General features: G+C 55.0%; 7 protein-coding genes across 7 annotated transcripts; 5 read left to right on the top strand and 2 right to left on the bottom strand.

The window, feature by feature from the left end:
* Window positions 1-338: 338 nt before the first annotated feature.
* Window positions 339-2,374, top strand: COL26b_000332 (uncharacterized protein; the record flags this gene model as incomplete). Its single annotated transcript, XM_053173302.1, has 2 exons — window positions 339-344; window positions 464-2,374. The coding sequence occupies 2 exons, from the start codon at window positions 339-341 to the stop codon at window positions 2,372-2,374; spliced, it is 1,917 nt and encodes a 638-aa protein (XP_053043008.1).
* A 167-nt stretch (window positions 2,375-2,541) lies between these two features.
* COL26b_000333 (uncharacterized protein) lies at window positions 2,542-3,514 on the bottom strand (the record flags this gene model as incomplete). The annotated part of the gene is made up of 2 exons (XM_053173303.1): window positions 2,542-3,276; window positions 3,329-3,514. 2 exons carry the CDS (start codon window positions 3,512-3,514, stop codon window positions 2,542-2,544), a joined length of 921 nt encoding a protein of 306 aa, XP_053043009.1.
* A 557-nt stretch (window positions 3,515-4,071) lies between these two features.
* On the top strand, window positions 4,072-5,078 carry COL26b_000334 (uncharacterized protein; the record flags this gene model as incomplete). The annotated part of the gene is made up of 2 exons (XM_053173304.1): window positions 4,072-4,283; window positions 4,337-5,078. 2 exons carry the CDS (start codon window positions 4,072-4,074, stop codon window positions 5,076-5,078), a joined length of 954 nt encoding a protein of 317 aa, XP_053043010.1.
* A 391-nt stretch (window positions 5,079-5,469) lies between these two features.
* On the bottom strand, window positions 5,470-7,076 carry COL26b_000335 (uncharacterized protein; the record flags this gene model as incomplete). Its single annotated transcript, XM_053173305.1, has 4 exons — window positions 5,470-6,436; window positions 6,498-6,546; window positions 6,775-6,961; window positions 7,047-7,076. The coding sequence occupies 4 exons, from the start codon at window positions 7,074-7,076 to the stop codon at window positions 5,470-5,472; spliced, it is 1,233 nt and encodes a 410-aa protein (XP_053043011.1).
* Window positions 7,077-7,494: 418 nt separating this feature from the next.
* Window positions 7,495-8,558, top strand: COL26b_000336 (uncharacterized protein; the record flags this gene model as incomplete). The annotated part of the gene is made up of 2 exons (XM_053173306.1): window positions 7,495-8,395; window positions 8,467-8,558. The coding sequence occupies 2 exons, from the start codon at window positions 7,495-7,497 to the stop codon at window positions 8,556-8,558; spliced, it is 993 nt and encodes a 330-aa protein (XP_053043012.1).
* Window positions 8,559-19,488: 10,930 nt separating this feature from the next.
* On the top strand, window positions 19,489-20,520 carry COL26b_000337 (uncharacterized protein; the record flags this gene model as incomplete). Its single annotated transcript, XM_053173307.1, has 3 exons — window positions 19,489-20,017; window positions 20,097-20,354; window positions 20,423-20,520. The coding sequence occupies 3 exons, from the start codon at window positions 19,489-19,491 to the stop codon at window positions 20,518-20,520; spliced, it is 885 nt and encodes a 294-aa protein (XP_053043013.1).
* A 3,376-nt stretch (window positions 20,521-23,896) lies between these two features.
* Window positions 23,897-25,579, top strand: COL26b_000338 (uncharacterized protein; the record flags this gene model as incomplete). The annotated part of the gene is made up of 2 exons (XM_053173308.1): window positions 23,897-24,678; window positions 25,087-25,579. The coding sequence occupies 2 exons, from the start codon at window positions 23,897-23,899 to the stop codon at window positions 25,577-25,579; spliced, it is 1,275 nt and encodes a 424-aa protein (XP_053043014.1).
* Between the last annotated feature and the right edge of the window lie 2,401 nt (window positions 25,580-27,980).

The following is a 27,980-nucleotide window of genomic DNA, read 5'->3' on the forward strand; positions in this document are numbered from 1 at the left end:
ATTTATGGTTCCAAGCCACGCTTGTTGCATGTAGCCATCACTCAACTTTTCTCGATTTATGACGATAACGACTTAGTCCCGGAGCTTCCACGGAGACGTGCAGTCATTTTCCGGTCGAAAATCGTGCAATGACTTGCGCGTGAGATAGTTGAGAGTTGCCGCTCAGATGAGATTCGCCGATTTTGCTGTCGATGTGGCAGCGGTGCTGAGTGCATCGCGCTCAGTCGCATCCAAGCATGTCGCCCTAAGAGGTCGGCAGCTTGAGAGCTTCAGCAAAGCTTCCAGCTTAACACGCCGAGCTCCAGTGGCACCGGAAAACACACGAGCAGACACTGCCGATGAGAGTACATCACCGACGGCTTCACAAGAAGCACAGCCATCAACAACAGAGGCACCACCAGTGCAGCCGAAATCGACACCAAAAGTCACTCATGTCCCTCACGCATCTCCAAACCATTTTCAGTCCAAGCCCAGCCATGGATCCGTCACCAAGCCGGATTCCGGTTCGGTTCTTTCTCAACTAAGGCAATCAAACCCTTCCGGCTTCCCGTGGTCTGATGCGTCGCCGTCGGCGGCAAAGCCCAAAGATGACAGCTCCACGAGCAAGGGCGTGACACCAGCATATGGCGCTCCCGTCTCTGAAGAGCTTGATGACGTTCCACCAGATGTCAACATCAACATTTTCCACGGCAACCGTGCTGCTAGTATGATAGGAAAGAAGGATGAAAAGCAGATGGATCAACTGTTTGGCGCTCGAAAGAAGCTCAAGCCGGTTGGTCTTCCTGAGTTTGTTGTTCACTCCAAGCCAGCGGCGAAGGCGCCGGAGAAGAGTCCACCAGCCGTCAAAGCCGCCCCAGAGCCCACGCTGGCTGCACCTCAGGACGGTAAACCGAGTACAGAAACACCTGCAACGGCGGCTCCTGTTAGTTCGGAAAGCGAGCCAGTCCTCAAAGCCTCTGCAATCGAAACGCAAAAAGAAGAGCCGCCAGTCGAGGACGTGCTTGGTGCAGCGGTCGACCAGTCCTCATCCCCAGCCCCAACACCAGCATATGTTCTTAGAGAATCCAAAGTTCCCGCCACCCGGATTAGCAGACTTTGGAACTATGGCGGTCTGGCTGCTGGCATGATGGGAGGCGCCATCACGGAGAGCATCGGCAGGGCCTTTGGCGGCAAGGGCGAGGGCTCGGTATTGCTTAGCGCCGGCAATATGGAGAGACTGGTGTCCAAGCTGTCCAGAATGAGAGGCGCTGCGCTTAAAATGGGTCAGATGATGAGCTTCCAGGACTCCAAGATGCTTCCGGGACCAATCCAGGAGGTGCTACAAAGAGTGCAAGACCGCGCTGACTACATGCCTTCATACCAGAGAGATAAGGTCCTTGTAGCGAACTTGGGTGCTGAATGGCGGGAACTCTTTGAGGAGTTTGAGGAGAAGCCAATCGCTGCCGCGTCCATCGGCCAGGTCCATCGCGCTACGCTGAAGAATGGTAGAAAAGTGGCAGTGAAGATCCAATTCCCCGGCGTTGCTGACTCCATCAACTCGGACCTCGATAATCTCGGCATTCTGCTGAATGCCACCAAGCTTTTGCCCAAGGGCTTGTATCTCAACAAGACCATCGACAACGCACGACTCGAGCTTGGCTGGGAGTGCGACTATGAGCGAGAAGCCCAGTGTCTCATCAAGTACAAGGAGTTGCTCGCCGGGGAAGAGGGCACTTTCCTCGTGCCCGATGTTCACCTGAAAGCTTCTGGAAAGAATGTCCTGACGATGGACTGGATGGACGGCGTTGGAGTTACGAGGGTCACGTCGTTTACCCAGGACCAGCGTGATTGGATCGGCACTCAGATCCTCCGCCTCTGCTTGAGGGAAATCACCGAGTTCAAGTTCATGCAAACCGACCCGAACTGGACAAACTTCCTCTACAACGCTAAGACGAACAAGCTCGAGCTGCTCGATTTTGGCGCGTCGAGGGAGTATCCAGATGAGTTCGTCGTGCAGTATGTTCAACTTCTTGCGGCGGCCTCAAGATCTGACCACCAGGGCGTCAAGGAGCTCTCAGAGAGTCTTGGATATCTGACTGGCCATGAAAGCAAGACGATGGTGGATGCTCACGTCAAGTCGGTGCTGACGCTCGCCGAGCCGTTTCTCGCCTCGGCGCCTGAGGTCTACGACTTTAAGGACCAAACCATCACCGAGCGCGTTAAGGCCCTCATCCCCGTCATGCTGCGCGAGCGACTGGCGCCACCGCCCGAGGAGACATATAGCTTGCACCGCAAGTTGAGCGGTGCCTTCCTGCTTTGTGCCAGACTCGGTAGCAAGGTTCGATGCCGAGAAATGTTTGAGGAGAGCTTGAAGAAGAACGGTTACACCGTCTGAGGTTGAGACGGTTGGTTCGCTTGTATCATTTGTATCATCACTGTAACAACATGTTAGAGAGACTACATGATGCGGTCAAAAGAAGTAAGACAGACAAAGGCCGCGAAGCAGAAAGCACACACAGGCCATGTAATTCTCGATAGACCACGCTAATGCACCGTCCCTCCCTATCGAGGTCGCCTCTCCAACTTGTCCAGCTCCTTTCTCTCCTTTGCGACGACCTTCTTGCGCTTCCTCTCGATTGACTTGTCAACCTGCCTCTTCTTCATATTCGAGAATTGGTCCACGAGCAGCCTCTTCTTCTGCTCCGCCTTCTTCAGGTAGAAAGGCTGCTTGCCCTGCTTCACCAGCTCCTTTTCGCGACGCTTGTGCTCCTGCATCAGCTCCTGCTCCCTGTCCTTGCGTTGCCGCGCCTTCATCTTGGACTCCATCGACAACAAAAGCCGCTTCATCTCCTCCTTCTTCGCCGCATCCTTCGTCTTCTTGATCTCCGCGCGCAGCTGCTTCATCTCGTCGGCGCGGTACTCGTCCAGGAACGCATACGCCTTCCTGGCCTTGGCCTCGTCGACGGGGCCGCTGAGCGGGTCGAAGCGCGGGTCGCGCACCTCCATCTTGGGCACGGCGATGACCTCGCGCTTGCGGGAGACCTGTCTCTTGCTGGACATTTCCATGGGCGCGTGCTTGCTCGTGCGCTTGGCGAGGTCGGCGGCCGACTTGAGTTTCCTGCCATTTCCGGCCTCCTCGGGGCCGGAATCGGAGTCGGAGTCCTGTTCTGAGGGTTCAGCGGCGGCGGCGCGTTTGCGACGTCCCGCTGGCATGGAAGCTTGGGCTTTGGCGAGTGCGCCGAATGAGACTGATGAGATGTCGATGGTGGGTTTCTTTGGCGGTGGCGATCCATCAGACTGTGGTAATGTTAGCATCGAGTCTCGGTTTCATCAAAGGTGTGAGATTTACCTCCTCCTCATTGTCCATCTCGTCCTCATCCTCTTCGTCCTCGCTCATCTCATCACCCTCCACACCCATCTCCTCAGGCTCGCTGCTGAAAGTCTCCTCGATTTCCGGCTCCTCCTCCTGCTCTCTTCTCGGCCTCACCCGGCGCTGAAGCCCACCAAATCCTTGTTTTCTCTTTCCCGAAAGCATTTTGTGACGTACTGATACTTTTTTGCTGAGAAGCTGTGAGTAGCAATCTGAGGAATCATATGGGGGATGTGAAGTCTACAGCACTGGAGGTAGCGAAAATTTTAGTGGGTCAACATGAGCATGACCGTAGATAAGAATATTCTTATCGATTAGATAAGGAATGCATGGAGAGAACAATTTCTCTCAGCGGGCATCCAAACTCACATCGCACGTAGCACACCACATCCACTCTTACTAACAGCCGTAACGAACTAATCGATATTTGCTATCTGAATAATTTTTCAGTACGAGCCAAGTTTCTTTTTGCTCATACGGAGCCAATTAGAGACAACAATTTTCACCCCGCGACCTTAGACCCGCCCATGCGCCCCTCCATCTTAAACGTCTACCCCAGATCTTTCCGGCTTGCCTTCCGCCAGCCGTACGCGACTTTGGGCACAACCAGAAAGGTTCTCGCGAGGCAACGCAGCTGCCACGACGCGCGCGATCCTCAATTTGGAGGCAGAGTACCTTCATATCCAGACGCGCAACCCCTTCACCCCTTCAAAGTCTACGCAATGGACATGCCCAACATGCAATGGTGGGCCAAGCCCGCCCCGACCATCACCGGAGCTCCCGCACAAACACCTGGCGGAAGCTTCACGATACCCGGCCTCGGAAACAACACACAAAACGGCTCCTTCCCCTTCCCTCAAGCCGCACCAGCTTCTCAGGCCGCGCCCGGCGGCGCAAGCCAGCAGCCCACTCCCCCCAAGGGTCCCCGCGCAAAGTAAGCGATCACCATCTCCATCGCATTTGTCCAAGCTAACCTTTGAACCGCAGGGCCATGAACGACCGCGATAAGATCGTAGCCCCTTCACTCGCCTCAGGCGGCGTCCCCGACCCGACCGCAGAATACCTCCAACGCGCCTCCATTCCACCGACCCTCCTCCCGACCCCGAAGCCTATCCTCGTGGTCATGGACCTCAACGGCACCCTCCTCTACCGCCCCAACCGGCGCAACGCAACCTCCTTCGTCGAGCGCCCGTACGCCAAGCGCTTCCTGCAATACTGCCTCGACACCTTCCACGTGGTCATCTGGTCGTCCGCCCGTCCGCAGAACGTCCAGTCCATGTGCGACCAGCTCCTCCTCGGCCCGCCCATCCCGGGCGGCAGAGACCGGGGCGAGATCCACCGCCGCGTGCTGGCCATTTGGGGCCGCGACCGCTTCGGTCTCTCGAAGGCCGACTACAACCTCCGCGTGCAGGTGTACAAGCGGCTGCAGAAGGTGTGGGACGACCCCCGCGTCAAGTCGTCGCACCCGGACGCCGAGTACGGCGGCTGCTGGGACCAGAGCAACACCGTGCTCATTGACGACTCCCTCGAGAAGGCGCGCAGCGAGCCGTACAACCTGCTTCGCATCCCCGAGTTCTTCGGTAACGACGCGGAGCCGGGATTGGTGGTCCCGCAGGTTCACGACTACCTCAACTCGCTCTGCTATCAGTCGGATGTCAGCAGCTACATGCGCACAAACCCATTTCAGATGAAGGAGGACTACAAGTTGGAACCGCCCGAGGAGAAGTAGTGGCGTTCCTGGGTTAGATTGGCACTTTGCAGATAAAAAGTTGCGAGGCGTGTGCAGCCGGAGTACGTAGTTGGCAGGGTGGGATACGGCCTTCATAGCATCGAGATACCCCTAGTCTTCATAGACACTGAAATGGAATAGACAATAAGTCAGGTCACTTTCGGTCACGGCCGCCGTTGGGAAAACGTATTTTTGGTTTGATCATCAGGAATGTCCTGCATCTATTGCCTAGTCCTAGTGACTCGGCACACAACATCTGGCATTACGCGCAAGATATCTCTTCTCGGGTCCATAACATCGTCTACACACCGCCTTGCCTTGTCGTAAACTCATTTCATCTCTGCCATAAGCCGTGAATGTCGGATCTCCCCCTAACAAATAAGTGACGCGCTTATTTGAAGACCTTGCCGTCGGCAACGGGGTACTCCTTGCCGTTGTGGGTGATGGGCTTCTCCCAGCCCCAAGAGTCGGAGACGTACTGCTTGTCCTCGGCCTTGGTGGGGTCGAGCTTCTCGAAGTCGTAGCTCTCGTAGTCGGGAGCGACGTCGAAAGCGGGCTTGTAGTCCTGGCCACGGATGACAAAGGCTCCCTCAATAACGGAGTCGTTGTTGGCGCCGTAGACGGCAGCGCATCCGAAGATGAACTTGCGGGAACCCTCAAGACGGTTGTTGAAGCCGCCAATCAGGTTGTTGGACATGAAGGTCATGGTGAGCTCGTCGTTGTACTTGTACTTGACCTTCCAGAGGGAGAACTCCTCGAAGTTGGCGTTGGACCAGAACCAGTTCATGGCCTCCTCGTGGTTCTTGATGTTAGAGTACTGACGCTTCCACTCCTCGAGGTCGAAGGTGGCGCGGGGGAGCTCAGCAAGGGGGTGCTTGGGCTTGGGGGCGGCAGGGGCCTCCTCAGCAGCGGGGGCAGCGGGCTTGGGGGCCTCCTTCTTGGCCTCCTTCTTGGGCTGCTCAGGCTTCTTGGGGGGGACGTTGGTGAGCTTGGGGGTCTCGAGGTACTCCTGCTTCTCGGAAACGGCGGTCCAGATGTCCTGGTTGATGATGGTGTCGTACCAACGGGTGACGTTGGGGTTCTCCTGGCGCCACTGCTTGTCGAAGAAGAACTCGAAGCCACGGGCAATGATGCCAGCGGCGAAGAGGTCGGCAAGGGTGATGCGCTCGCCAACGAGGTAGGTGTTGCTGAGGAGGTGCTCCTCGACGACCTTGACGGCCTTGAGGGCGACCTTGGAGGAGTCCTCGACGGCCTTCTTGTTGTAGGCGTCCTTGCCGAGGAGGGGGCGGTACCAAGCACCCATGGGGGGGAGGACCTCAGAGTTGAAGTAGGACATCCACTTCAGGATGGAAGCGTAGCTGCAGGACGGTCGGTTAGCTCCGTGCTCTCAAGTTCGGTGGGTGTCAGACTGTGACTCACTCCTGCTTGGTCTTGCCGAGAAGGGTGGTCTTCTCGTTCTGTGAGGTGACTGTGACCGGGTTAGCTGATGTGTCCCAGCACGCGGTTTCCAAGCATTGCGAAGGAAGATGGCAAGATCAGAAATTAGAACTCTATCCACACGGTGGTTCGGACAGGGATAACTGTAAAATTTGTGCTTATTCGTCATTTCGGAGGGGTGAGGGCTGTGGTGTTTGTGACGCGAGAAGAATCGGCGCCCAACAAAGGACTGGGCTTATGTGACTCAGGGCGAACGTACTGTAGATGGCGATGGCGATGCACTCAGAGAGAGGGTAGCCATCCTCGCCAAGGAAGGCAGGGACCTTGCCGAGCTTGTTGGCCTTGAGGTGCTCGATGGAAGGCTTGGTGGTGTCGGCCTCGATGTACTCAAGGTCGACGTTGTTGGCCTTCGCGACGGCGCGGATGGCCGCGGTGCGGGGGTTGGCCTGGAGGGGCGACAAGTCAGCTTCGAGAATCCTCAGAGATCGCAAAGTCGAACAGGAAATCAAGAAGCAATTGGTGATTGCTTACCGGGTAGGTGAAGAGCTTGCCGAACGCCATCTTGTTTCAGTTGAGCGACTGAGATGGAAGGGTATCAAGAGTTTGTGAGGTGATGGACTGGAGAGGAGAAAGGAAAAAGTTCGACTTCCCCCGCTGCTGAAGGACTGCAATTTTTTTGAATGAGACGGCAATTTCGAGGCCAGTGCCCCGCCGTGGCCACCCAACCCCTCCTCGCCCGAAAGCTCCAGGGCAGTCGCTGTGGCTTGAGTGAGGGGTATCACTGTAGACGAGGCAACGGAAGGTCTGTGCGCACCACAAAAGTGGCTGATCATCGTGGCTGATATCGAAATACGGTCCGATATTCTCCCGCTGAACCGCCAACAGGAAATTCTAGCTTCTGAGGTTGGTATCACGAAGAAATTCGCGACATCGCGACGATCGCCTAACCGACGAGGGCGCTGATCGAAGTCCCAACAACATGTCGACCATACGCCACGGGCTGCGGCAGACGCTCTGCCTGCGCCAGGCGGCGAAAAGCCAGCATGCGAAGCTGCAATGGCAACGACCGAGCCTTCAGGTCGGCATCAAGTCCATGTCGACCTCGACACCTATCGAACCACCGAAAAAGCCCCCGGGAAACGCGCTTCCAGACCTCACAGCCCTCCCGCCAGGCTTCGATATAGAAAAGCTCACCAAGAGCAAACTCGCTAAGCCGCTAGAAGACCCATTCCCGGGCATGGTCCACGCCCGCGCCGTACCCGTCTCTCCGTCCTACTTCTCCAGGGAGCCTCACTTCAACGACTCCTTCATCAAGTTCTCTCACCTCATGGAGAAGTACCAACACCTCCCGCTCTCGCCACCGGACATGGTTCCCCGACAGCTGTGGAGGACGCTCAAGGGATACCGCACGATGCACGGAGAGCCGGTCAAGGCAAAGCCCTACAGCCAGCTTCTGGCCATGATCAAGCACCTGCACGCCATCATCCCCAAGCTGATGCCCGAGGACGTCAAGCATGCCCTGGAGGGGTTCAAGAGAGATATCGACCCGTTCAAGAACGTGGCCAAGGTCAAGCCCCTCGACAAACACGGACGTGCGCTGGGAATCGGTCGGAGAAAGACGTCTAGCGCTCGTGCCTGGGTCGTTGAGGGCACCGGAGAGGTCCTGGTCAACGGCAAGCCTCTGAACGAGGTCTTTGGCAGGATTCACGACCGCGAGAGTGCCATCTGGGCACTGCGAAGCACAGCAAGGACGGACAAGTACAACGTATGGGCGCTGGTGGACGGTGGTGGCGTCACAGGCCAGGCCGAAGCCCTGACTTTGGCAATCGCCAAGGCGATGCTGGTTCATGAGCCCGACTTGAGGAGGTCGTTGAGAAAGGGTAAGTGGACATTCCGAGGCTCGGCAGCCTCTTGTCGAAGCGACATATCGCTAATCTATCTGGATGGGCAGCTGGCTGCATCACGCGCGACGCGAGAAGGGTGGAAAGAAAGAAGCATGGCCACCTCAAGGCCAGAAAGTCGCCTACCTGGGTCAAGAGATAGAAGCGTTTCTGGCCATGCTGGGGGCAATCAGTCACCCGCGCCAAACACCTTCTTGTTGTACTACCACCCTCGTGTATTCATAGAAAAAAGGCAGCTCGAACAATGCCAGCCTATGATGTCCACTAGCCCTGCAGCCTCGAGATGAGATCGGGAAGGCGTCTAGCGTGACAAGCTATTGTGTTATGATAAGGGAGCGCACACCGGCCTTCGGTAATGACGAAGCAGGCTGGCCTTGTACCTCTTGCTAGCGCAATCATACCCTTGGGAACGCGGTAGACTAAGCATTGTCCTTCACTCGGTGATTCCGGAGGCTCAGCGGTGCTAATATCAGAGAGGCTGGCGAGAGATACACATTCATGAACGTTCAGATTCAGGGCGCAGTAGACTGTTCGCGTCGCGGCCTTGCTGTATCAACCACGTGGAAGTAGAGAGTTGCACTTGTTGTCCACGTCGGAGGAAAGCCCAAAACATCAAACCCGGACCATGCAGTTCGCGGAGAAGCAACGTGGTGTCTCCAACCTCGAGCATCCCGTCCTAGTTGCGGCCGAGCAACGGAGCCACATGGCACCACAATGCATGATTGTCGCGTGGGCGAGTGTCGATTCAGGAACCAGATAGCACATTACTGGGCTTGGACCGAATTGGGACAAATCCCGTCATGAATAGGTGCAAACCACGACGACAAGGAGTCTCTGGGTGGTGATACGGATGCTTCTCCGGCAAATTGTATGCGTGGTCGAATCAGCGATATCGACAATGGCGACAACCGACTCGCCATGTCGTTTGGCTGACACGGCTCATTTAACTAGTGCGTGCAGTGACCACATTTGACGGTTAACGGAGCGGCCGTCAATGGAATTTGGCGCGCATTGAAACCGGGTCTTGGAGGGAATGAAGGCAGCTTTCGTGTGTCATTATCAGGCCAGAATCATAGGCCACCGGATGGCACCTGTGTAGAGCTGCGGGCGAAATGGAAGGTGCGAACAATATTAAAAAGGGTCCGTGAGCATGCGCGTCGACACCTCTGGCGTTGAGGACTCAAGCCCGATGGTGACGCCCCCATCGCCAGCGTTGCAGAAACGCGTCCGGCGAGGGCCTTGTTTCAATTTCCCACACAAGGTAACCCCTAAAAGGAGACGACAGCGAGGGCACAGACATTTGCGCCGGTGCTGCCCACCGAAGGTTTCTAGAAGCATGGAACGACTGAATCGAAGGTTCGTGGAGTTGGTTTCACCCCTTGCGTCCGTTTTTTCTCGTGACGGGATTTTAGTCCCGTCGGCCATTTATTCGGACGGTGGGCAGCACGACTCGACTGGTTTCACCGGGTCGGGGATGGCGGCGACGAATTTCGAGCAGATCTTGTTGTGGTTGTGTGGTGGGGATTGCTGATGACAATGATGATGGGATGGGGGAAAGGGAGGGAAAAAAAGGGGGGGTGTGCGTGCTTGACCTCTGGGATGGATGGATGGATGAGTGAACAAAGAAAGAAGCGGTTGAATTAGAAGCCAATTACGAGCGCGGGCGGGCAGCGGATGAGGCGTGATAAGGGTGGTAGTATAGGGCCGTTTTGATGGTGGCTTGAGACGACATAATGGATGGTTGGACGGATGAATGGACGGACGGTAAGGAACGTAGAAGCATTGATCAGAACAATGTAAAGTGACGTGATGCGAGAACGAGGCTATTCAGTCGCATGTGTCTCGTGGTGGCTACTTACTTGCGGTAGCGTCGCATCTCTTTTCGAGGCCGCGGGAACGAGTGGACGACAGCATCAGACAGCTTCTCGGGAAGGATCTCTTGTGCTGATTGTGAAGTTGGTAAGAGAGAGTCTCGTGGCGAGGTGCGGGGATCAACCAGGCGTCTGTTGAGATGATCGACGGTTGTCGCCTCGTGTGAGGCTGAGATGGCCCAAAATGTGTTCAACGGCGGCGTAACGGTCCAGACGTTGCCGAGGATGGACGCTGCATTGTCTTGGTGCAGCACCACACCATTCTGACAGCGACACCACCACCACAACTCGTGCTTCGGGGTGTAAGTGCAAGGTGTAGGGTCGGGGCAGGCAGGTGTGAATGGCGGGGCAGAGGAAATGACGGCTGCTATTGGGCGCCTCTAGTTCGACCGTTGGCGGTCAGATTCCGACGTTGGACGCGCAAGTTTGATAGCTGCTAGCAGTAGTGTGGTTTGAGTCTTGAGATTTTGAGTTGAGCAAGATGGCGGCGTTTGGCAAGCCGCGGGCGTCGAGTCGGGGATTTGAAGGGGAGGTGGGCTGTGGATGAAAAGTGCCGGTGCGTATCACCTCATGGACCAAGTTCCTAAATCGTCTTAGGTAAGGCGTCAAGTTAGAGTGTCGTTCTTCGCAACCCGTCAACTTGCAGGACCGTGTAAGCGCCGTCTACTATGCAGTAGGACGTTGTTAGCGCGCTTTCGCGCAAGCTTTTGCACGCTGTGCCATGCGTCCGGAAGTTAAGCCAAGGTAAGGTAAGGTATCCGCAGATGTGAGTGTGAGGTGCATCCAAGTGAAAAAAAAAGCAGGTCGGCCAGACGGGTTAGGTTGGGTTGGAATGCAATCAACCCGACTGGAAGAGAACGGGTGAGTGGGTTGGAGTCGTTTTGGCCCTTCTCTCTGGTCAATTGAGAGCGTCTGGTTGGGCAATTGGGTTGAGCTGCAGGAAGCTCTGTCTGTGGGCAGACGCGTGATTGGCACTGAACGTTGCAACCACAGCAAGGACCAAGGGCCGCGGAAGACTCAACGTCACAAGATACACCAAGTCTGAGTGAGGTGAGGGAAATTTGGTGATGGTTTACTACGTACATACTTGGAGAAAGCTGGGCACCGTCCACCAGGGATTGCATTGGGTGCACGCAGTGGTGTCTTTCCGTTCAATCCAGGGACAGGGCCCGAGAACCAAAAAAAGAATACGTGGGCAGGAAAGTCGAGGCGCTAGACCTATCGCGGAAATCGCAGTTGAGCCTACCCTACAGTCCTAACCTAGGTACGAATAGTACTTTACTAAGTACTTCGTCGTGATAAGTAACATAAAGCCAATGGCAATCGCGATGCAACAGCGACAGCACGGAACGGAGAAAAGCGTAATTACATCTGGAGGAAAGAAGACGCGGGAGGGCCAGGAATATCAGGCACAGAAGGTCCAAACGGATGCATGCAAACTATCCGCGCCTCAGGCTCAAGGTAACCCAGGTGAGTGAGGTGCTCTTGTTGAGTGGGTTGGGCTGGGCTGAGCTGGGCTGACTGGGTTGGATGGGTTGTAATCTGATTCCTCACATCTCACCATGCTGGATCAGAGCTGTCCTGATGAAATCTCACGAGCACCTCTTGTGGGCCTGGAGGAAGCAGCAGCAGCAGCGGCAGCGGAGCTCTGCAGACTGAGATGCAGACTGCAGACTGCACCACACACCTGCACCGCCGCCGGACTGTGGACATGGAGGAGTTGCAAGATGTGCAACAGGAGATCCACACAATTTGAGATTCTTGCAACGACTGTGTACTCCTCCCAGATATGCCGGATAATCTACGTCCGTATGACCGTCGGAACGGGAGTCGAGTTTGAGAAAGAAAAGTGCAGGGAGGCCGTAGCAGCGTTTGCAATTACACACATCCGAATCACATCACGCCTCGCCAAGGAGCACGCATCGCATCGCATCGCATCCCGAGTGCCCCTTCCCTTCCCTTCTGAAGTTCTGCCCAGTACCTCCTCCATCCATCATCGGCTCCAGCTCCGGCCCCAGGGAACGTTCCGGCTAATGCAATGCAAATGACAAAAGGACCTCGACATGTTGCATTCGTCTGACAATCCCCATTTCTTACCTCTCCAGGAGTCCAGCCAATGTCCCATCTCAATGCTCTCTGTCTGCCATCATCGTTTCCATCCTCTGTCTGTAGGTACGGATGGATGGATACCTACCTTACATTTGCAGCTTCTGCAGCTGCAGCAAGCAATGTCGTCTTCCTTCACAAGCCTCCCTCTATGCGCGAAATGTCGCATTCAGGCACGATCCCTGAATCGCTAGGGCTTTTGTGGCCCCCCCCCATGGCCCCTCTCCCAATCCCAGACTTCAAAAAGGACAAGTGGACCCTCCACCACACTCCACGTCTCCGACCCTGCAGCTGCAGCAGAATGGATTCCACCTCGAGCTACCTTATGGATCCCCCATCTGCACATGTACAGGTACAGTCGCGTTCCGTACCCTCCGAACCACTCAAGCAAGGCACCGGCACTCGTTCAGGAACCCACCCAGCCCATGTTTTCAACCCTTGCTCAGAGACAGGGGTCTTAGGCAGGCCTTCTTGGACTTCACTTGCTCCCCGTCTGCTCCTTCTTACTTCCCCCCTGGCCACCACGACACTTCCGCAAGGAACATGGTTCTAAACTTTGTCAACTTCAACACGCGTTCACAACTGACCTCACTGCCACCGAGGTAGCAGTACTTGCTTTTCTGTTCTGCAGTCATCCTGCGCAAGCAACGCAGCAGCAGCAGCAGCAAGCGTCTGCAGCTGCGACAGCAGACGACGACCAGCCACATCTGCATAACACAGACACACACGACATTGTTCACCCTCATTCTCCTATGCACCCAGCTTGGACGCTGCATAAACCACCCGCCCCCTTCTCGAATGAATATGCCACTCTCCGACGCCAGCGCCGACGCCTCTGCCGTCGCCATTGCCGTTTCTCGAACGAACGAACACGCGCGCGCGCGCTCAGATACTGCTTGCTGGCCGGCCTGGGGGGAGGATATTGGCATCCCGTGTCGCCGCAGCAAAGTGAGGCTTCAATCACCGCAACCATTGGGCATCGTCGAGTCTCACCAGTTGCCGAACCCGGTCTGGTCAGGCCTTCACGGCATTCTTCTTTATTCTTCCTGCCCCGACTTGCTCACCTGCAAAAGGGGGCGCCAGGTCCTGTGGTGTAGCACCTCGAACTGCCCCCTTCTCAATATTCCAAATGTCGGCCTGTCGTCTTCGTTCCTTGCATTCCCTTCGTTTTCACTGGTCAAAGACTCGCGGGATCGGAAGCCTCTTCCTGTCTTGTCTTGACTTGCCCGCTACCCCACCAATTACCACTCTGTCCAATTTTTCTGGGGGCCAACTCGGACCATTCTCTAGCTGGGTATGGATTCTGGTACTTTTTTTTTTTTTTTTTTTTCCCATCATGGCTATGCTTTGCTTTGGGTTTTTCTTCCCACCCCTTCTCAGCCGATGTCTTCAATCTCAAGACGGCTCGACCTGCCCTGCCCTCCCCTGTTCCATATCTCCGAAGTGATCTCAACTGAATCGCCGCCCTCGGTATTGCCTCGAGCTGTCTACTGGTCCCTGAAACGGGGGGACAAATGGGGAAGCGATCGCAATAACGAATATCTGTCCTTGTGGATGAAGTCTCTTACACGAATGAGAGAAAAGCCAAATAAGTGCTCCCACGTCCAGTGGCTGGCGGCCTTTAGCCACTCACAGGCTCATCCCGAGGGGCAGAATGAGCCGACAAGTAGGGATACAATCAGTGCACGATTCAAGAGACGAGTAAAGTTGGGTCCTGGCATACGGTAGCCGGTCACCGTATGCATGACGGTTGGGCCCCAAGTTCTGAACCTTCTGTCAAAAGACATCACTGGTTGCTGCGTATGATGAGAGGCTCTGCATAGCATGGTTCATCGTTGTCTAGAGCTTCTGAAGTGTGAGAGAGTCAACGGCTTTGTCATGCTCTGGGCCCCCCATATTCCTCTCCTCTTTTTCCTCCGCTCCAAAGCTGACGATCAATCGGTTGCTCCGCCATGTACAAAGAGTGGGTGTCGACAATCATCCATGTACGTCATTCGGCATCGGCAATGTGTCGCGTCTCGCCTCGCCATGGAGCTCTGAAGCTCTAGACCACCGACAGTGCGACTACGACGATATTGAGGCCGAGCCACGGTACCTCAGCAGCGTTTGCCGGGGATTCACGGTGCAAGTCACCGTGTCGGAAAACGAGGGCATGAGAGACAGGTACGGAGCCGGGAGTAGGCAATTCACAAAAGAAATGCAAGCGATAATATCAATTAATTTACTAGTGCGTGTGCTCCCCCCGGCCGGAACGCCAGGGGAGGTGGAGGGCGCAGACAAGGGTCGCTGGGCTTGTCTCAGCACGGTAATAAACAACGCCCCCAAATCCAGCCATCTGGGTGCTCACAGACTTTTTTTAACTTTTACGATCCCTCCAGCTCATCGTCCGGGGGGCTCGTCATTGGCATCGCACCGAGGAGAAAGAGGCAGGGCAGGACAGGGACCCTGTGCCATGCCCTCCGCTCCTTCATCCACTCACCAGCACCTCGAAGCTGCTTGTTAGGTATTCCGGCAGGCTTCCAGTGCTGTTCCAGTGAATGCTATCTGTGGCTCCGATCGGAGAAACTCAAACCTCGGATGGTAGGGGCTGCAGTCTGCAGAAAAGCGGAAAAAGACAGACTGAGACCCCCAGTACATCTTCGCAGCACCAGAGCGGGCTCAACTTTGCGCAGGAAATCGAAACGAAACGGGTAACAGTGTGGGCGGCAGTTGGACTTTCCAGTTCCCAGGGGAGGGGCCGAACAAGAGCGAAAGCAGCTGGATAGCCGAATAGCAGGAATGAGGACGGGCGGATATCGAGTAGAGAGCAAGACTTCAAAGCCCGATCAAGACTAATTGGTGTAGAGGGGACCAAAGTAAGTACAGATACACGGACAGGTAATCAGGGTCGGGAGGAAAGCTGAGGCGGCTGCGAAATACGAACCAGTCGGTCGTCCATCAAAACCAACTGTTTGGAGACGCATAACACGTCAGTGAAGGGTATGTATGTACATGACGGACGAGCTCCGAACTGCCTGCCTGCCTGCCTGCCTACCAGTCTAGTGCCTGCATTGCCAGTGAGTACCTGGGGCTTCCTTTACTTACCTGTCTACCTACCTACACATGTTACATTTCCACCGCACAAGCACGCACCTCACTCATTGCCGCGAAACAGTCGAGAGAAAACGAAGGGGTCGGAAAAGCAGAAAGGGGACCAACAAGATAACACTTCACACCCCCATTGCAATCTTTCTCTGGCTTGGCCGGGTGCTGCTTTGCATTCAGACTCTCAAGCTCCGTCTCATCCATCCCATCTCATCTCCATCTCGTCCATCCCTTATGGCCTACCTTACCTTTACCATGCCACGCCCGCTGGGCCGGTTCTAGTTCTAGTTCTCATCCCGTATCCCATCTACAGTAGCAATAAGGCGCCGCGCCTTTTCTCAGTCCCATCCGTGCCAGGTTCTGTCTGGAGACACCACCTCCTCCTCCCAGTCTTCACACCCTCTCCATCCATCTAATCACATCTTGGTACCAACTTCACGCAGCTTACCAAACCAAACCAAACCAACCCGCACCACCCACACCATTGCTTCTCAAGCTTTCTGCGCTTCTACATTCCTGACTCCCCAAGGCGAACCCAGCGCAGCGCACCTGATCAGGCCTGACTCCTGTGCTCGCAAACTAGTCCCGGTTATGGGGTGTGTGCCACTCGGCTTTTACTCTGCTGCATAAGCCTCTCTAATTTTTTGCCTAATTTTTTTCCCTTCCTCCCACCCTCACTCCTGAGGTATCTCTCTCTCTTTCCTTCCACACACACGCACCCTGACCCCAAACGTCTTTCCCTCTTTTTCCTCACACAGTTCATCATTCGTTCCGTGCTACTGGTGCGGTGCAATTGACTGACTGACTTGCTGTTCAGCTCGAGTCGTACCTGCTCATCCTGCTGCTCTTCCATCTTCTACATACATCGTTCAGTGGCAGAGGTGCCTTGCCAGCTAGAAACAGTAGTTGAGGTACCTCAGATACGACTACCTCCCCCCTACCCAAAGTATCCCTCTCATTCACACCCCCTTGTCAGTCGTGGTCGTCCTCCCATCCATCACCAACCAGCTCACACACACACACACACACACACAAGGACAAGCCCACCCTCCACTGTGAGAGACATTCCATCGCCCACTCACACAGTCTCTCTTCCTGTGGCCATACCCACGTCGAGGTTCGACGTCCACACCCATCATCTGTCGCCTGCATCTCATCCAGACTGTCTACGCCTCTTTTTCCAGAGACTCGGAAGCCAGCCAGGGAACCCCCAACTTCAGACATTGCCTTGCAGATCGCTGCATAACGTCCCAGTCGTCCCTCGTTCGGCCGGGTGCCAGGTCCAGCTCCAAATCTAGCTCCAAAGCCCAGCTCCATCCAGCATCTCCAAACCAACTCCAACTCCATCTACATCTCTCAGTCTCCAGGTCCGGTCCTGGTTTCCAGCTCCAGTTCGCAGCTCCATCCCACTGTTCCAATCCTCTCCCGTCCGCCGCCGCCGCAGCCGCTACGGCCGCTCCGTTGTTGGCGCCGCTTATACTTTTTCTCAATTGCAACCGCTCGTGCTGCCACGCGCTTCCCTCTAAGGGCAATCCCTTCGCGCAAAGACGAACTCGTGGGCAAGCACTGGGCCGTTTTGGCTTTTTCGCGGTACAGCCGCTTTAGATTACATCTGGGTCTCTCCGGCGCGTGTTACGAGGTCCAGCTTGCTTTCCTTTTGGAGCCTTCTAGCCGCACTCGGCTTGGAGTCTGCCCTACCTTACTCCACGAAACGGATACTTCTTTCCTCGTCAGTCATCCATCACGCTGGTTGCCCGTCCGTCAGTGCTCTCTCTGCAGACACGACGACCATAGAGGGAGTACCAGGAACTTTCTCCAAACGTGCAGTACCTTTGCTACTCCTCCTCCACCGTCTAGCATCGGCCTGGTCTGATCTGGCATAGTCTGGTCCGTCCCGGCACTGGCTGACCGGCCTTGACCTTGGACTTCCTAGTCTTGTTCCTGGCCTTCCATTGTTGGTCTGTTCCCCCCCTCGGATTGGAAAGTGAAAGGCAGGAGCTTGCCTGCTTGCTTGCTTCCCGTCGTCTCTTTCTGACTCTCTTGTCCTCATACAACGTCTTTCTCTCCGCCTCACCTTAACTTCCCGGCCCTACCTACGTATCCGTACCATACCATACCATACCATACCTACCTAGTTTAATTCCCACCCCAATTTAGCCCCAAGGTCTACTTCGGGGTTGACGTTGCTTTTTCCGATTTTCCCTTTATTGCTTTTTCCTCCCTCTGCCCTTCCTCACTCTTACTCCGTACCTACATGCACTACCTTACCTTCTCTCTCTCGTCGTCCTGTATCCTTCCTGGATTCTTGTGTTCCCAGCACCATCGACCCATATCTGCATCCCTCCCATGTATAAGATAGACCCCGAGACTACCGTTCACGTCCTCCACACACCCAACAACCCGAACCCGCCCCATAACATCTCTCTTCTCACCACAAGCTTACCCTGCTCTTCCCTGCCAGTCAAACCCCATCCCCTTCTCAAGGCTACATAGAGTCGCGTCTAGCCTCGCAGCACTAAGCTTCCAAGTAGCGAAAGTGGCTCTCTCTGTCTACGTCCCTCGCTCGGCTTTGCTCCATCCACATCACGAGCCTCATCCAAGCCCCAGCCGGTAGCTGAGCACAGCCTCGGGACACGGCCAGCCAGTCACTGCTCAACCCGCCTCCTCCTCATCTCAAGCCAGATCGGTCCGCCCGGTCCTTTTTCCTCGTCTGGCGAATCGCATCTTCCGTCAAGGCGACTCGACAGTCGCTGAGACCCTGGTGCGGCTTCATTGCCCAAGCAGATCGCGCAAGGACCGGCTTGTAATGTTGGACATCGTGGTGCATGCGGCATCTGGGATCTTCCTGGTATCAAACCTGACACCAGTTTGACAACTCAGCGCGATATCCACCCCATTCGCTGGCTTTTTGTTTACCAAAATCTAAACTTCTCTAACGACTCACAAGACACCAACGACTCGTCGCCAGTCGTCGTCTTGTCTTCCCGAACCTTCAGGCGTCAGGGCATGAAGGAGGCCGGCGCTAGCTTCGCCGAGCTTTGTCGCGACAAGCAAGACTCAACAGTTAACTTCCTTGTCTCCCCCATTCTTCAATCTATCCGGATCTTCCCTCCCCAATTCAATTCATAAAAGCACCTTCTATTACCCGCGCCCGAGGATCTGCCAGCCCATCCTGTGCTGCGCTGCCCGGCTCGACATCAGACAGACCCTACATCGGCATCACACATCAGGCCCCCTCGCCCCAAGTCAACGCTTCCTTACCTTTATCTCCTTTGACACCTTCAAAATCCAACCACTCCCGACCTGCGGCGCCCTTCCCATTAGACGCGCGACTTAACCATCCGCCATTGCCGCCGCGCCCATTCCACTCGAGTCTAGACACCCCTATCCAACAAGCAAACGTACGTCGGTACGTTGCTTTTTGTTTAGAGCAAACGCCTCGAGGAAGCTCCCCGGACCGACAAACGATATCACTCATTCGTCCTGGTCATCTCGTCGCGTTTTGTCCCCGACAGCAGAAGCGTTTGGAAAGAAAAAAAAAGAAAGAGGGAAAAAAAAAAATCATCCTCCTCCCCCCACCACCACGACCACGACCACCACCAACTCCGAGGGAATCAACACCCACGCTGGACGGTCCCGTGACCGATCCAAAGGCCCAACCTGGCCCTACTGTACACATCGCCAGCTCCGTTGCCGCCGGCGCACACGGTAGGCTTGCCTTCGGAGTCGACCGGCGACCAAACCCCTCGTGGGATGGATGATCCCAATCGCCGTAGGAGGCAGAATGAAGCGCCCATGCATCCCACCTCCAACCCAAGATACAACATTCAGGATCCTTTGCAGCAGCGCCGCTCAATGGCTACAGGTTCGACAGAGAGATACAACCGGCCGGCGCCGCTCAACACATCGCCCTCACAAGCACGGGGCATGGGAAGCACGGGTAGCTACAGCACGTACAACTATCAGGAACCGGTAGCAGGATCTTTCAACACGCCAATGGCAACAAACACAATGCATTACCCCTCAGGATACGGCCAGGATGGCCGCCCGGCAGCGCAGAATTTTGGTGGATATAACGCGGCGGCCATGACGATGGGCTACGACAACTTGACTGGCGCGACGGGCTCTGTTTACGACAATCAAGCGCAGTTTCAACGGCAGCCTGCAGCTGCACCGATCTTACCGACAGACGTGTCGACGTCGTACTTCCAGAATGACCCGAGCAGCAGCACAGGAACCTCCAACCTCCCTCATGCGCCATCTGCGAGCGCCACCGCGACCGCTTATCAACAGCCGCAGATGGCCAACTACCAGACCAACATCTCGAATGTGGGAGGCATGCCGCAGCCGACAGCAAGTGCCGACGTCTCGATGGAGGAGCAGGATTATTCTGCGACAGGTGGTCTGGAAGAGAAGTGGATGGAGTACCAGTCTGCTTTGCGGGGCGTGTTCCAAAACGTCCGCAACGGCATCCTCGAGAGCGCCAGCCAGTCGCTCCTCGACGTCTCCAACTGGCTACTGTCGCAAGTTGTTGACCTGGGTAAGCTTTGCGAGCCACTCGCGGCAGATGCCGACTTTTCCTACACGTTCAAAATTGCTAAGACTAGGGACTTTCACAGGACTCAACCTCGACGACCAAAATCTGCATGGAGACCGAATCAAGCTCTGGAACGATTTCAACCACGCGTGGCTCGCGCTGTTCCAGATGCAGAAGGATTTGATGGAACCAGGGCGCCAACTTCAACGATCCCAGACGTTGATCAGCAAGGAAGGCTTGGAAAAGATGGGCAAGGAATTGGTCCGTCTGTGCGATGGCATCGAGCGACACGGGCTGGTTGATTATCAATATGGCGTGTGGGAACAGCAGATCATCGAGAGTAAGCCTTGCATAACCTTGAAACTCTTTTTCATGTGCGCGCAAATCAAGCTAACGGCAGGGTTCTAGTTCTCGAGGCGTGCCTGGACCTCTACGAGGCGAACGAGGAATCTGGCGGAAACGGCGGCGGAAACCAGGCAGGCTCCGGCTCCCACGGGAGCAGATAAGAGGACTTGGGATTTGCCAGCTGCTTCTCCCCCCCCACCCCTGGGATCATGCCGGAAAAAAAGAACACGACTGGATCTCGGGGCATGTTGAAATGCTTGTAAACGTACTCTGGATGGCGGCGCTTCGGTGGATGGCTTCTCTCTGGATTGTTTATTACACCATGGGCGGCCTTCTACTATTTCTTTGCTTCTTCCCCCCAAATGTACATTCTCGGCATTCGGACGTCTTTGTGACAAAGGGACGATTTATCAACACGATGTCACGTGGAACTGGAGTTCATCGGAGGATAACTGCTCATCATTCTCGCATTCCAAAAGGTGGTCGGGCAGGTATCAGGTATCCATGTCAGCATCATGAACGGGGCATCCGTTTTTGATTTTCTTCGGGGTTTGATTTTTCTTTGCTTTTTCGCTTTTTCTCTGTTTTCTTTTCTCGTTTCCTTGCTTTTTCTTCTTCTGCTTGTTCCCCCCCTTGGCAGCCTTTGGGCACACAAGCCCTGCCGCTATCGTCTGAAGGGCTAGTTCAGGCTCGAGGAGGCGCGGGGCTCAGGTGGATGCTACCCTTCAAGGAGGGGGGAACTTGAAGTTGAACAAGAACGCTAGGCGGGTGACAGGCTTGGACTTTTTCTCTCTGTCTCTATCATGGGAAGGGGGTGGCAGGGTGTGGCGGGAGGAAACGGATATTGGGAACCGGTCATAGATGGGCGTACCGGGATGAAAGAGGAATGACGAGGAATGAACGACTGTGGTGGCAAAAAAAAGAAGGGAAAAGTGAGGCCGGATACTCGCAAACGAAGGGATGAGAACAAACCAGAAAAAAAGATGTGTGTATGTCTCCTGTAGAATTTCATGTATACCTACGGAAAGTGGTTGGTAGTAAGTAGATCAGGCCGGAATGCTCTCACGAGCTTTGCGTCGTTGTCGCCTCTTTGCGCGCGCGCAACATTTTTAGGGCGGGGTGGGGTTTATTGTCGATTTCGTTTGCGCTCACCAAAGTTGGTTACTCGTTTGACTACGTTTCTTGCTTGTTGCTGCTTCATTTACGTGGAATCAAATCATCTGTACCATGGTCCTTGGGTGTGAGTGGAGAGAGATGGATAGGGCCGGCTGCACCCACTCATCATGTTGCTCCTCACATCTGCCATCACGAAATGCATGTATATACTTGTACGTATCTTGTCCTGATTTGTCACAATCGAACATGAGAAGCGAAGGAGGTTGTGGTTTGCATGAATGATACAGCCAGCCAAATTGCAATGTGACATCTTCAGAAGAAGAAGAAGAAGAAGCAAGTAGATAGCCCGAAGCCTTGACACACATGAAATTCACTCAGTTGGGTTGGGGGGTTAGAGACGAGAGGGACAAAAGCCACCCAATCCCACGCGCCTCACCGTCGATCTTTCTGCCCTACGCTTATTTGATTACATACATAGCGTTGTAAGCTTCATGCGGGTGATCGGTGACTACATGGGCCGTAACATGGGGTCAGAGTGGCGGCGGCGGCGGTGCGGTTCCCATCCCAACGACACAGTCTGTCTCGCTTTCTGTCTGCTGCTGCCTCGCGGACTGACAGGCCGAAAGATTGGAGGAAACAGCCCGAGGCGGAGACGGCCAGACAGACTTACAGCAAGCAAAGGAGGGGGATCGGCGGATTCATTCGTGCCCAATCGGCCTGCCTCTCACAAGGCGGCGTATGCATACGACCCTTTCTTTGAAAGGGGGAGCGCGAGTGGCTCTCGAGGAATGGAATGACGACGTTTTTCTGCGCCGATCTCCCGCCTTGGAAAAGAGGCTAGTGATGCCAGATGGGAGGAGAGTCGCGGTGGGGGTGGTGGTGGTGGTGGTCTGGACTCTATTGGACTTTGGACCTATCAATTACATGTTCTCGGTACGGATACGGTATTGGAGTGTGTGAGAAGCGAGGGAGGAGGGGGTGGGAGTGTGAGGGGGGAAAGCAAAATCCAGATTTTTCTCCGCATCGTCTTTGGGCTGACTTGGACCCTTGAGGATTTTTTTTTGATTTTATTTTTTGCCACTAAGCCGTTTTGATGGTCTCTGTTCGATAGATTTTTTTTCCTTCCTTCTACCCCTCCTTCTGGCTCTTGGGGTCGGGCATCAATCGTCATCGTGACCCGACTCAGGACTTCTCGTTTTTTGGCCCGCGGCAAGCGAGCCGAGAGGGCGTGTGCTCGTGATTGACAGTTCCTGCTCTGTTGTGTTTATCAGTTCGGGATTTGTGGTAGGTGGTGGAAACTAGAAGCTGAGTGAGACGGAGCAAGATCCGTTTGCAGGTCAGGATGCGGGAAGGGAACCTGCCTGCATGGACAGCTTCTGTGCAGGGTGAGGTGTTTTTTTCTCCCCTCTTGAGGTGCTTCTGGCACTTTGGCTGTGCGGCATTGCGCAGTGCACTGCATAGCAGGTACAAGTGTCAGGGAACAGGGGAGGTCGTCCTGCGGAAATGGCGTTTGTGAAAACTGCACGTATTCCCGTGTAAATGCGACTGGCAGGCAGTTAGGTCAACTTCGGCTGGCCTATCAGACGCAGGCTGTGGTCTCAAAGAGGCTTGCGCGCAAGTTTGGCAGCCCGCCCCAAAACACACAGTAACATCAGTATTGGCCCGAGGTCTGGCTGATTGACGGACGGGCGAACGGCAAGGGGAAAATGTGACCAGATTCTTTGGTTGACGCTTTCCCGGGCGCTGTTTGCCTCGGTGACCGGGGCCCTTGACAGCGTGACTGAAGGGCGACAGGGGAGAAAAGCAAGGGCAGTTGATGCTGCTGCTGGGTACGGATAATAATCATACAGAATCTGGAATACTGTGACACGGGCAGGTTATGGGTGGTGTGCGTGCGTGTGTGTGATGTGATGCAATGTGACAAGTCGCGGGAACCTTGCAGGAGGCTGGATGTGGCGTGGGGGAGGGGGCGCTGCTGACCTGTCTGTCTGGCACGGCATGGTATCAATGTTGATTGCTGTGAGGCGAGACAGGGCGCCGCCGCGATGCAAGGTAAATTGCGGGAGTGTGATGGCACAGGAAAGTCTCAATACTTTCAAAGAGACTTTCCGGCTTGTCTCTCGACTTGTGTCTCAGCAACTGGCATGCTCGTTATTTAACATCTTTCCTCGCTCGGCAGCATGATGTTAGTTTATGCAATTACGACGCTTACGTTTTTCGTTATGAGGATGTTTGTGAATACAGGCCTGGGCAACCTTGAGTGACATTGAGCCTTGAGTCACGGAAAATGGCTGTTGATTAGATACAAGTTCGTTGATAGTCGTCTCGCTCAACTCTGAGTCATCCTAAATTGACCAATATCAGTGAGTTGGTCCCACCAAGAGTCTTGGTTGTTCGGAAGGTCCAACTCAACCCCTCATCATGTCGACCGTGACAACCACCCAACTCAGCCATGAGTCAATTGACTTGCGAGATGTTCGCAACGAATTTCCTCTCGAGACCGAGAGACAGAATCAGAGTGATGGCCCTACAGCGTCCAAAGCCCGCCAAGCAACGACAACTTTCCAGCTGTCAGGCCTCAACTTCTTGTCCTCGGCTGTGAACGGAATTATCCTAGTCAGTTTGCCTACACTTGTCGCCGAGCTCAATCTGCCGGAGCAGCTGCACGTCTGGCCTATATCGGTCTACGGTCTTGCCGTGGGATCGACAATCCTCCCTGTCGGCTCTCTCGCCGACGCGGCCGGGAGTCGCATCGTGGACCTCGTCGGCTGTTTCTCCATGGCCCTTCTCTTGCTGGCCAGCGGCTTCGTCAAGTCAGGCGAGCAGCTCGTTGCGTATCGTGCACTCCAAGGCGTCGCCATGTCCATGCACCTGGCATCATCCGTGAGCCTCGTGACGCAGTCCATCCCGAAGGGCAGGGCCAGAAATGTGGCGTTTTCATGTCTTGGACTGAGCCAGCCTTTGGGATTCTCGGTTGGTTTGGTGCTTGGTGGGGTGCTGGTAGATACGGTGGGTTGGCGCGTGGGCTTCTACCTGACCGGGGGGCTGTCTTTGCTCCTGTCCTTCGTCGGACTGTGGGCGCTGCCAAAGTCAAGGGACAGGCGGACGGCATCTGAAGTTGTCCACGAACTGAAGAGGAAAATGGACTGGGTTGGCTCGCTTCTGGCATCCGCGTTCATGGTCTGTTTGTCGTACTTCTTGGCGTAAGTTGATCCTCTTCCGAATGCCACATGTCGAGGCTGCTAAACGAATGGCCATCAAGCATCGTAAGTTTCGATATTGGCAGTGTAAGCCATCGAGACAGCATTGCAACGCTGTGTGCGGCTGGCTTCGCCTTGCCTGCCTTTGTCGCTTGGGTTCACCGTCAGACGCGCCTCGGCAAACCGGCCTTGATACCAAACAGCATATGGCGCAATACAGCCTTCTCGAGCGTTTGCGCCACCATGCTGTTGTCTTTCGCGGTACTAAAGTCAATGGAGCAATACTGCAGTCTGTTGTAAGTAGAAGCGCCCCACTGGCGCTGGAACAGCCACGGTTAATCTTGACTTTGGCAGCTTTCAAGAGGTACAAGGGTTGTCTGCAACGGAGACATCCACCCGACTTCTCCCCAGCCTTGTCGTCGGCATAATCCTCAACTTCACCACTGGCCTGTTTGTCCACAAGGTTTCTGCCCGATGGTTGGTGGCCGGCTCGTCGATAGTCTGCGCCGGCGGCCCGGTCCTGATGGCGCTCGCCAAGCCGGAGTGGCCATACTGGTACAGCGCCTTCTTCGCCCAGCTCCTGCAGCCGATCAGCGGCGACATTCTCTTCACCGTCGGCCTCATTATTGTGTCCGAGGCGTTCCCGGAAGATACGCAGGCACTTGCAGGAGCAGTGTTCAATGCAGCATCCCAGTTCGGGACCTCCCTCGGCCTTGCCATCATGCAGGTCGTGGCGGGCGTGGTGACCAATCAGGCGGCGGCGCGGGAGACGCCAATCGATGCTCTCCTCCTTGGCTACCGAGCCAGCTTCTGGGCAATGACTGGTTTCATGGTGCTCTGCTTCGCCCTTGGCCACGTCGGGCTGCACAAGACAGGGAAGGTGGGCAATAAGAAGGATGATTAAACGGAAGCAGGGCTGAATGGTGGGGTGCTACAGACGATGCCCCATCGCTCTGAGTTGCTACATGCTGCGATATCAGGTGAACAATGGAGGATGTGGATGAATGAAATGTGACACAGAGACCGGCAACAGCCCGGCCTGCTATTTTTTGATAACAATTTGCCATCCCTAGAAAGAATCAAACCCGGCTAGAGAATAAGAAATATGAATGCGCAAGGTGAGGCTGGGGAGCAAGGCGGGTGGAGCAGCGTTGGTAGGTGTACGGAGTAGGGCATGTAGTATGGCATTGTCTTGGTCCGCGCATGATCTGAGTGGGAAGAGTCCAGAGTGCAGATCACCGGGGGCTTTTGCTCTGGGAGGCCTTGCTCTCTGTGCTGCTAAAGCGAGGGAGATATTGAAACACGGCTGAGCTACCCTGGTTATCTTGCAAACAGGGCTGCCGGCCGAGAGAGAAACACAACACACCTACTCTCTCTCGAGGCGGAACTGCGAGGGGCGCTGCATCACATTACCACTGTCGGGCGGAGATGCGAAATTGTTCAAGGGTCGAGTTGGCGCGCAACATGCACACGTCCAAACGAGTCGATCACCAGATCAAGATATGGATGAAACTCCACTTTTTGGATGGCCGCGCCGTGCCGCCGCTCGCCTCAAAAATCAATCAAAGGCCCATTCCGCCCTGTCCAAGTCCCGGCCACGTTATCCCTACTTGGTGTGAAGACAAAGTCTCGCCCAGCACTCTGGAAAGGGCGCGCGGGATCCAAGCAGCGGGAGACGCAGATCTTCTTCGGAACAGGCAGGCCGTTCGACGCAGTATCGATCATCCTGTCTCTGGCCGAGGCGGGTTCGCAGCTACGTATCAGGCCGTATGCTTGTTGTAGGGCGGCGTTGCTATGCCCCTTCCAGTTAAGCAGCGTAGCTTCCGTTCCCTCTTTTTTTTTCTTCGTCTTTTGCTGTGTCCCGCCCCTAAAATTTCCCAGTGCCATGGTTGGGAGGCTTGTGTTGGGACAGGGACTCCTGCACGTCTCTCTTTGGTCATTTTTGTGTTGGTTGCATAGTTGAGGAAAATGACCTGTCACTTTTTTTTCCCGGCGCAGCTGAGTTACTGGTGGTGTTCTCCACCACACACCCGCCCTCAGTCTGGGGACAAGGGCATCGATATGCGAGGGGTGGGAGCAAAAGAGGATTCCCTGTTGCGTGTGAACAGACATGATCTGATGATCCATGCCCAGCAGAGAGCCACTGTGGAGCGGACGGGGCTTGGTGATGTTTGTACCCGTACATGACTTTTTGCGTGTTCCGTTTCTGGATCCGGGCCTTCGCATGTGGCTTCTCCGCGCCTCCCGGAAAAAGAAGGTTGATGACCCGGTAATCCCGGAGTGGGTCCCGGAAGTCAACGGCTCCGCTCGGCCCGGTCTGCCCTGGGTTGGGACTCTTAACACCCCCCCATCTAATGTTCTTTTGCTAGCCACGTAAGGTCATGCACAAGCTTCCTAACATGCTTAGTTTAAGGGAATCAACCCAAGCCCAATAATGGTCAGCACATCACGAGAAGCAGTAGTTGACGCCAACGCCCGAGACATCCTGCTAGCCTTCATTCGAGGGGCCGCAGTTGTTTGGAGTGACTTAGCGGTCCCGTCATTGGCTTGTGCGAGACAGGGAAATCCTTCTCGGCCACCCGTGACACCCACGTTGTTACCTCTGTAATCAGCCTGTCCCTGTCCACTTTAAATCCGAGTCCTGACATCCCACGCGTTCTTAATGGCCAAGTACAGAGACCTTGACGTGGGACAATTGGTCTCTGCTCGTGGTACGCACCTTGAGGCCGACACCTAGCCAGCCAGCCAGGTTCAAGGGAGTTCACGCTTACCGACTGAATGGCTCATACAACCAAGCTGTTGGGAAAGCCTAATCCGGCAAGTGCTTTCAGGGCCATTTGATCCGTGTCAGGATTGTAGTACGTGCCATCAGACATCTTACATTCGATGTCAGCAAATTCGCTGTGTACTCTCACAAAATCTTCGACGACCGGAAACCAGCGACTGTCTGTTGTCTCGCATTCGTCCAAGAACGTCCAGAAACGGATACAGCAGGACATGTCTATAAACTATGGACGCTCATTTCTCCACTATCTTCGTCTACCTTAGGGTTCACCTGTGCTAGCTCAAATCTAATCTTCAAGCCCACATGGCAACAAGGACACCATGAGTGGGGAGGTTTGAGTGTGTTCATAGCATGCCATTTCAACAAGTATGCTGTGGCCTAACGATAAGGCTCTCGCTCTTCAGTTCAGAACATCGATGTTTGGATACAGGAAAAAGGGAAAAAGGAATGATAATAATATTCAGCCTACAGTCCACGAAGGCAATCAGAACTTAGACTGAAGAACAAGTGCTGATGACCC

The sequence above is a fragment of the Colletotrichum chrysophilum genome, assembly GCF_026319265.1.
Source record: "Colletotrichum chrysophilum strain AFK26 chromosome Unknown scaffold_1, whole genome shotgun sequence".
Taxonomy (NCBI): domain Eukaryota; kingdom Fungi; phylum Ascomycota; class Sordariomycetes; order Glomerellales; family Glomerellaceae; genus Colletotrichum; species Colletotrichum chrysophilum.